General features: G+C 35.3%; 1 protein-coding gene across 1 annotated transcript; it reads right to left on the bottom strand.

Annotated features, from left to right (window-relative positions):
• Nucleotides 1–3: 3 nt before the first annotated feature.
• Nucleotides 4–8,830, bottom strand: LOC120356344 (CLIP domain-containing serine protease 2-like; the record flags this gene model as incomplete). Its single annotated transcript, XM_039445271.1, has 5 exons — nucleotides 8,777–8,830; nucleotides 8,114–8,212; nucleotides 5,131–5,314; nucleotides 2,584–2,685; nucleotides 4–291 (listed from the first exon to the last, which is right to left on the bottom strand). Coding segments are annotated over exons 1-5 (727 nt in total), but the record flags the coding sequence as incomplete, so codon positions are not given.
• Between the last annotated feature and the right edge of the window lie 1,450 nt (nucleotides 8,831–10,280).

A 10,280-nucleotide genomic window follows, 5' to 3' on the forward strand; every position in this document is an offset into this window, starting at 1 on the left:
AGACATCGGGAACACCATGTTGAGGCAGGTATACAGGGTCGGTCGAAAAAGAGAGAATGCCCACCAGATACATCCGAGCAAGGTCCGAACCCACAGCCCTCTCAATCATGAAAGGCCCTCCGATGTCGGTATCGTGTCGTGACTCGCCGCCCGTCTGTCCCACACAGAAACTGGACTCGCGGTTCGCCTGTCGTCCAAACGAGCGGGGCAGTTGGTCGTACACCTGCGTGTTCTCCTCCTCGGTTAACACCAGGACTCGAGCCTGCCTCAGCTTTTTCTCCTCAACACCGGCTGTGGCATTGAGAATTATTCATAATATGAGTTTCTTATTTCAATATAGCCTAGTATCATGAACACGAATTTATTGTCTTCCTTAGGCTGGTCACTAACGTAACGTTTGACATGTCTGATAAGTCTCAGTGGGGTCGAAGACCTTCGGCAACAACGTAGGTCTGTGGACGAAAAACTGCAGTAGGCCTATGCATGGTGTTCCACGAAAGGTGTAACACTAGCGAACCATAGAATCTACATGAGATTTGCAACAAAAAATGTTCAGTAAAACTTTCTTCTATCGACTGTAGATTCGAGATACATCACTTTTTCAATATTTTTGGAAAAACGTCGGTAACTAGAAAGATATCAATCATGGTCTTATTCTTAGGCTAGCTTCACACGCATTTGGTTTCATTCGGTTTGGTTCGTTTTCGGTTCGGTTCGGTTAGTTACCGAAAACGAATGAGGCTTTCATACATGTCAGGTTTTGATTCGTACGGTTCTAATTAGGTATTTTCTTCTCAAACACAGCTGTGTTTGGATTTTCACAGTTCATGCTGGTATATTTAAATATAACAGCTGGTGTTAAAATGTAAGTTGTTATTTCTTGAACAACAAAATTTTAAAGTTAATTAAAAATTGTGAATTATTTGAATAGTTTCTTTTTGATTATGTTGATTTCGGATGTTCAAAGAGATTACTTTTTGAATTGAAAATTTGTTCCTTGTTTTGACACATGGTATATAAACTTCATCTCTTCTCTCCATTGATGAAATCATGTAATATTCTTGGAAAAATAAAAAAAAATAAAAATTCTCCCCTGAGTTTTAATTTATATCTTTCATATTTTTTAGCAAACTACTCATTGAGAAAAAAATGTTCCTGTGATCTAACAGAAATGAATTGACCATATGATGTTTACTTGGAAAATTTTGAAACAGATAATCAAGATATCAGGTTAAAAGAAAAACAAAAAAGGCAAGCGTGTGTAGAAGACTTTGTTTTTCCCTGTTCCCCTAGCAACGAATCGGTGCTAGGTGGTTGCAGCGTTCGGTGCTATGCGGTTGCTATTCGGTACCGAATTCAAACCGAATCATCGTTTCACACATCGGAATTTGCCAAGAACGAACCGAAAACGAAACGAACCGAACCGAACCGAAAGTGTGTGAAAGTATCTTCTCGCTAGCAACGAATTGAATCCTGATGGAATTTCTTAGAGTCGAGTGGGCGTTCGGTTCTATGCGGTTTCTATTCGGTACCGAATTCAAACCGAATTACCGTTTCACACTTATCGGAATTTGCCGAAAACGAAATGAACCGAATGAGTGTGAAACTAGCCTTTGGATAAGGGTGAGAAGAGGAAGAAATGTCCAATAATATTCATTCAATTTGTTCTTTGTTTGACGTTTTTGGACTTTTTATGAAGTTGAAAAAGATTAATTCGTCGAGTTCAAAAATAAATTTTAATCAGTTTGAACGCTCATAAGAAGCTCAGAAACCTCAAACAAAGAATCCAATTACATTAATCTCATTGGGAATTTCTTCTTGTTCCCAACCATTCCCTGGGAATTAGATTTTCACTGACAGTTTTCTAGTTTTTGACGTTTTTAATAAATATCGAAAAATCGATATATCTCGAAAACTGAGGTCGATATGACATAATTTTATTGGTCATTTTTTGTTGCAAATTCCATGTTACACCTTCAGTGAGACACTTTGTAGACTGCAGTCTCTCGGCTACAGTCACAGGTTTAAAAACCTGAATCACCCAAATTCCCGAATTTCTCTACCTGAGATTCGAGCCTGGTAATAAAGCCACAGGTTTACGACTGTAAAGACTTATTAGACATTTGGAACGTTAGTTAGTGGCCAGCCCATGCTTATACCACACATGTGAGGTGGAGATCCATCACAACTATTCATCCTAAGGTATCAAAATATATCAGAAAATATTATAGACAGATTATATTCAGCTTCAGAGATAATGTAAATTCATTCCACTCAACAAATTTCCAACTCACATTCATACATAATATTATAAGTTTTGGAAGCCTATTCTGGAGAATAATTCTTATACTTCACGAGTTTCTTCATGAATGATCAACTCGATTATCACTGAGGTTAACGGATACATAGGAAAAATTAAAATAATTATTCAACATGTTCACGATTAAAAGTTCACAGACGACAACTGACAGCTTTGCAACAATTCAATTTCGTGTTACTCTCTTGAAAATGATGTTAAGAAGATTCTGATTTGGTATTACCAAAGATAAGGGAAGATATAGTTTTTGTTTCTCTATAACTTACAATCAGTATTCTTGCCCCAACCACTCAGTTTGATGCCGAGTTGTCCTCCATAGTCGGCTTCCATCAGATCACCGTGCTCCAAACAAATCGGCGCCACATAATCTATAATAATTGAGAAGGAAAATCAAGTGGAGAAACTTGAAAAGTAATCATAAATTCATCTTTTTCTATTTTATAAGATTCATCCAATGAATGATGTACAGGACAGTAATTATGTGAAAGAAATAAATAATCATATTAAAAAAACTCTATCAACAAAATGTCTGATATCAGAGCTTTCAGATTGCACCTCTGATCAATTTCAGGGCCTCTCACATGACTCTATATAATTGTAATATAATTGCAATAATTGTAACTAGGAGTTTCTCTAGCCTTACAGAAAAATATTACCATTGGTTCTCAGCAGAAAGTTTACCCATTGGCAGACTACAAAAGTGAGAGCACTTGAGTAAGAGAAAATTCGATAATGGTCATATTCCTCTGTTGAGTTGAACAGTTAGGGTGTGAGCACACAGAGAGCGATTAGGCGTTCCGAGTTCTGCGTTCTTGAAAACATAATTAATCGAAAATGAAGTTGATTGGATATCAGGCTAAGTAAGTGACACTTATCCTCTGCCTGACACCTTTGCCCTCTGTCTGACAGTAGCCTACCTTGTTTTTCTCAATTTTTCTTCAATTCCAAAATCCAACTAGGACGTTTGTAGTTTTCTATAGAAAGAACGAGGAGTGCAGAAATCGGAACGGCTGACCGCTCTCTGTGTTCACAAACCCTAATTTGTTGATAAACAAGGCGAAATTGGAAATTGGAGTTTTCGTTAGTTGCCTCAACATTCTAGTCTGCAGTCACCAACTCTTTCATAGGGAGCAATTATATGATAGTCATTGGAAATTAGGAATCAGGCCTCCATTTGATAAAAGTAGTCCACAGTAACAAATGTGAGTAATCTCTCATAAAAATGTTATCATCTTCATTAGAAAGCGGGGCTTCATTTCATGAGTGTTATCTTCAGTCACCAATATGTGGAATCTCCCTTTTAGATCAATGGTATGATCTTAATCAGGAATCAGGGCTTCATTTTGATGAAAGTAATATCATAGAGAAACAATAGCATAAGTGGATATCCCATGGTAGGGCGTTTATGTCGCGCAACTCTTAATGTTATCTCAAGCCCATAGTTCATGTAATTATTTCCCTTGAAGCTGTGTGACACTGGTAGTCTCTCATATTATACCGTTCATACACTCTCACCCCAACAAAATAGTAAAATTCGACAATAATTAACAGTAATCTGCTTGAGATAATAGTAAAAGTTGCGACATAAACGCCCAATACCATGGGATATCTACTTATGCTATTGTTTATCTATGGTAATAATATGCAGTCACCAATGATCAAGCTCTCTCTCTCTTACAGAATAGTGGTATGATCATCGATAGGGCTTCATTCGATAGAAGTGATCTGCAGTCACCAAAGTAATACACACACGCTCATGAAGAACAATGATTATGGTCTTCATTAAAAAGCAGGGCCACATTTGATGAAAGTAATCTGCAGGCTGAAATGTGTAAACTCTCTCATAAGAAGCAATAGTATCTTCATTAAAAAAAAGTAGGGCTTTTGATAGAAGTATTCTGCAGTCACCAATCTGTGTGATATCTCTCATGAGAAAAATTGGTTCTATTTTTATTAGAAAGTAGGACTTCATTTGAAAGAAGTATTCTGCAGTCAACAATTTGTAAACGTTCTCATAAGAAGCAATGTTATGATATAAATTAGAAAAATAGAGCTATAGAAGAAGTATGTAGTCAAGAATGTGAGAAGTCTCATAGGAAGAGTTTTGTTTGGATTCGTATTTGGAAATTGATCAATCTAATAAATTCAAAATTGTAGTAGATACATTTTTTGACTCAAAATTGTGTACGAATTATCATTTAAGTTACGTAAGTAGCATAACCTTCAGACTGTGTATTCCAAATTAAGGTTTGAAGCAGTTTTGGGCAAATGCCTGTTGTTTTTACCTGCATTGTATCTATTGTCTATGAATAAATAAATGAATAAATGAAAAAGCAATTGTATTATATTTTTCAAAATCAGGGCTAACTTTGACAGAAGTAGTCTACAGTCACCATGTCACCAATGTGTATAGAGTGCATACTCTCTCATAAGAAGCAATGGCATGATCTTCATCAGAGATCAGGGCTTCATTCGATGAAAGTTGCCTGAAGTCAGCAATTTGTAAACTAAAGAAGAAATATTGTATGATCATAATTTAAAATCAGGGCTTCTTATGATAGAAGTAGTCTTCAGTCAACAATGTGTAAACATGAGAAGCATGATTATCATAATATCATCGTCAGATTTTTCTATTTTTGTTAGATTAAGAATAAATCGACATAGGAAGATATTGTATGATCATAATTTGAAATCAGGATAGAAGTAGTCTTCAATCAAGAAAGTGTAAACATGAGAAGCATGATTATCATGATATCATCGTCAGATTTTTTTCAATTTTTGTTCGATTCTTGTACGAGTTTTGTTCAACTCACTGTTGAACTCCATTTGACGGTCAGTTGTGAGCAGCGCTATATTCATGCCATCCTCGGCATACCCGTTGCCAGAGTGGTATGTCACTTTGGCTATTTCGTACTCATTATACTTTGGAGCACAATGGTTGTCGCTGGAACAATCCGGATTGGTACCCTTGTCCAATTCTCCAACCTCACTCTTACCCTAGAACACAACAAGAAAATCATACAAGCCTGGATCATAGGTTGTTTTCGATATATCGTCGTTTTTTTATCGAAACTTCGAGATAATTCAATCAAACTTTGCAATTTCATGCTTCTATGTTATGGGTGGAAACATAATGGAGCGAAAAAAGATTCAAGCAAAGAAAGCTTCAACGGTTTTGATGACCATATTTGGAATACTTGAGCGTGTCTAGCCTCGACCAATGACAGTGGAGCTCAGCCGTCATTGGTCAACAGCTGATGGCCAATCGCAGAACTTCATCCTCACAATCTTGCTGCTCGAAATTGGAGCTTCCTGTTCATTAGGAATACTGATGATTGTATAGCTGCCAGCAACCGAAACAGCTGATATTTCAAATTGTTTTATCAAATCATTGGTTTCGACAATATTAAATCGTTTCCATTCTTGTATAGTGCATATATTGCATTTAATGTATGTAATATCGGGGCACCGAGCTTCGCTTGTTATTTATTTAATGATAAACAGAACTCAATTCTTTAAAATGATTGGGGAAGCACTAACAGGCACAACCCAAAACGGTTTCTTCCACGGATTTTGATTTATACATTAACAATATTCCAAAAAGTAGGTTATGTTCCATACACTTGAATTCAGGTCAAATTTTCAGTCCAAATATTTGAAAACATAAAAGTTCTAATTGACCGAGCAAAGTGAGGTCTAAGATTCAAGTCGACGGTTTGGCATTTCTCTTAATGTTTAAATAATGTTTAAATGTTTATATGTTGCGCATTTACGACGAAACGCGGTAATAGATTTTCATGAAATTTGACAGTTATGTTCCTTTTTTAATTGCGCGTCGACGTATATACAAGGTTTATGGAAATTTTGCATTTCAAGGATAATATAAAAGGAAAAGGAGCCTCCTTCATACGCCAATATTGGAGTAAAAATCAGACTATAGAATTATTCATCATAAATCAGCTGACAAGTGATAACACAGATGTGCGGAGAAGCCAGTCTATTGCTGTATTTCCATAAGGTCTATAGTTTCAATCAGGTACTTATGGATGAGAATATTGCGTGAGGTCTACTGTTCACAGAACTACTAGTTTAGATTGTTTACATACCAAGTATCAGCACTCACTAATCACTTAGAACAATAAAATAATGATCAACTTTGAATATTATGATATATACCATCTCATGTCAACAAATCAGATTATATTGATCGAGTCAGTTAAAATTTCTAGAGTTCTCGCGAAATATGGTATTGCTGGGAATGTTTGATAAGCTAATTGATTACACAGCTGATCTCCCACACAGGCACACACATCTTCACACACACATCGACAGACGACGAAATTATCATCTGTTTTTCTACGGATGAATTATCCTTTTCATGTCCTTCAGCGAGTTTTCCCAGGTATGAAACCCAGTGCAATCGAATTTTTTCTATCATAAACCTACTATGCTCCAAATTTCGTGAAAATCGTTAGAGCCGTTCTCGAGATCCGTTGAACATGAATATCCAGATATAAATATAAATAAATAACCAGACACAGAAATTGCTCGCTCAATATAGAGGATATCTATCTATTCTTATTTGTATATCCATCAGAACATCATTTTTTTGACAACATAATAGGAAGTTCTAAGATCATATTTGACATCCCTTGATGTTCATTTCCTTGTTTAGGGATACTTGCATGTACATCGAGGAGAACATGTTGAAAGAGTACTTTTAAATTTCAAATTTTGGCCATTTCTCTATCTATTGTGACATCACATTTCATAAGCGGGCTGGCATAGCTCAAATTGATAGTAGCGAGCAGCAATATCGATAAGATAAGATGCCAGCCTGCTATTACTTCAGTTCATGCAGCTTTAATATAATAAAGATTCATTCCAATACTGTGATATTATAAATGTTTGTCAAGTTATATTTTTAATTATCATTATTTACTCTCTCTCGGAAAGGTGTTTTTCAAATTATTCCTCTACCTCCATGTTCATTATCTAGTCCTCTTACATTGAGAGTTCTCTCTTTTACAATTGAGGGTGCTTACCCCCACCTCCATAACTTTGGGGAAATATTACTTACGGCGTTATCTGCCAGAGTAACGGGACTCTCTCCCGTCAACTGAGAAGGAGCTCGGCCTGTTCTAGTCACTCTTCTCCTAGACTTCTCGGAACTCACAATCGTAAAGGTGTGCGGAGAATCGAAGTGATTAAACGGTTTATTGAATACGCGTGTGAAAGAAGGCTGGCGGACGAAGACTACCTAATGCTCTACCGGAGGATTGCTGTCTGGGGACGAATGCTTAAAATAAAACCGGTGAGTCCGTTCCTTATTGAAAATTAGTTAAAAAGGACCCTTAGGTCAACCCCAAATTTCTCACACTATTGAAAAATAGCTATTCAATGCAATACCACCTCCTCCACTACTGCAATACTTGAAGACATTTCTGTTCCGCAGGTTGCATGATCCATGAATTGAATATGAATGTGACTTAATACACCTTATATGACTTTAGTGTGTCTAAATACGACTTAATGTAATCATAGAGAAACAATAGAATAAGTTTATGCTATTAGTTTACAAGGGGTCTCCTACCCCCACATCATAATTGATGTGATTTGATTGACATAATTAATAATACCAGGGGTTATATAATTATAATACTGTATTATTATTACGCTAAAAAGTTAATTATTACAATATAACTTATTAAGCTAATAAGTAGTTTACGCTTACGCTATTGTTTCTTTATGATGTAACTTAATGTGATTGGGATACAAGAATAGTTTGTAACTCACGACAGATATGGAACCTTTTGGGATCCAAACTTGTTGAAACAGCTGGAGGCAGACAACACGTGACGATCTGTGATGATTGCGCCCATGCAATTCGTGTGGTTAATAACATGGTCAACCGCTGACGGAATAGATAAATCTTCCATGAGTATCTTTCTATTTTATCCTTTCATCATTGGATAGAAGTGATTATAATATGCAAAATATTATTCCATACTTGCAGGTACGGTAACCTGTACTGTCTAATAATAAACTTGACAAACTGAAATCTTGAAAAATTTGAAAAAAACCCATAACGATGCTCCATATTATTACATTCTCATGATTATGATTTAAATCTGTAGCATATTTGAGATTAAACAAGTATTGAATGAAAACTGTAATTAATTAATGCTGTCAGTTAAACTAAATTACATTTCAAACTGGTTGAATCCATATCAAGTCTCGTTCGTTATAATGTAGGTAGTTTATTTTGAGTTTAAGCAACCAACTGATCGAACTCAGTTTGAGCTTCGACTGTGCAAACGGCCGTTAATGGAATAAAACTCCAATTGACTTGATTTTTCATGAATTCTAATTAGATGATTTTATCAATACTGATGAAGTGAAGTATTTTATGTTCATATATTTCAACATATTGTTTTTCATGGATTTTTGCCAACTTACCGGGGTTCTGAATGTGAACAGAGACGACCCAGGGATGTTCTCCGATGTTGGCATCTCGCACAAAGCTGACCAATAATTGTCTCTGCTCGATATGGTTGTTTTGAATACCGCAATTGTCATGATTTACTAGGTTCCAATTCTTGTGAGTCGTGGGGTCGAGAAATGCTGTAAATCAATGTTCAAAGGAACATCAATTCCATCAAGAATCGATCAGAAGTACATCAATTCAATCAATAATCGAACAAAGGTACTTCAATTAAACAGAAAATTGATTTGAAGTACATCGATTCAATCAAGAATCAAACAAAGGTACATAATTTTATAGAAAATGAGTTTGAATTACATCAATTTCAATCAAGAATCAAAAATTAAAAGGTACATCAATACAATAGAAAATCAGTCAGAAGTACATAAATTGAATTATCAATTTCAGTTGACTCCAATGATCAAGCAGTTTGTCGAATGAAAATATCCACATCAACTGAATCTTGATTGATTGGTCAGGATATTATCATACAGGGAAAATAGCATGAGGAGATATCCTTTGGTATAGGGCGTTTATTTCTCAAATTTCACTGTCAACTCGAGCCGATTGTCCTAGCAGCTCTTTTGGTGAAGCTGGTAGTCTCTCATAAAGTGCCGCTCTTACACTCTCACCCCAACAAAGCAATAATAATAGACATGAGTCGGCTAGAGTTAACAGGATATTGGCTTGAAATTGAGAACATGAATGACCTATACCATGAGATATCTTCGTATGCTATCTTTTCTCTATGATATGTCAATCAGCGAAATATTTTGAAAGAACATCAATATTATTCAATCAATAATCAGAGTTAAGTACTGATCAAGCAGTTGATAAAAAGTTTGTGAAATAAAAATATACAAGTTCACTGTATCTGAATATATTGGTGAGGATAAGTTGTCAAAAAATAATCGATATTTTTATGGTTTATCAATTAATAACTACATTTGTCCGCAGATCTACAATAAGGATTGGATAACTAGTTTGTCAAATGAGAATATTGATATCAACTGATTTGACAATCAACAATCATGATGCAATGTGTTTGCAATCTACAACTATTTATAGGCTATAGGTTGTATTATATTATATAGGCATAGAATGAAACAGTCTATAAGTTTTCACTGATATAGGCTATACTGTATTAGGAATCCATACTAAGAAAGTTTTTAGTTTGGATACCGTATAAGAATAACTTACTATGAAAAATTATGCTCCATTAAAATCCTCAAAAGTTGTAAAATATACATGAAACAAAGAGTATAATATTGTTGAGGAAGATAATAGAGCCTATTATCTATTGTAACATATTTAAATCTGGGTAGATGAAAAGCCCTAACAGAAATAGTAATAGGTCTAAAAATAAAGTAATTGGCTAATATCGCCAAGCAGATAATAAACAAGATTAGATAGCATCAGCTTGTTCTGGCTAAATGGTACAAGAACTTAAAAAGGATTTGAAGGAAGTTTACTACTCAT

The sequence above is a fragment of the Nilaparvata lugens genome, unplaced genomic scaffold, assembly GCF_014356525.2.
Source record: "Nilaparvata lugens isolate BPH unplaced genomic scaffold, ASM1435652v1 scaffold6536, whole genome shotgun sequence".
Classification (NCBI taxonomy): Eukaryota; Metazoa; Arthropoda; class Insecta; order Hemiptera; family Delphacidae; genus Nilaparvata; species Nilaparvata lugens.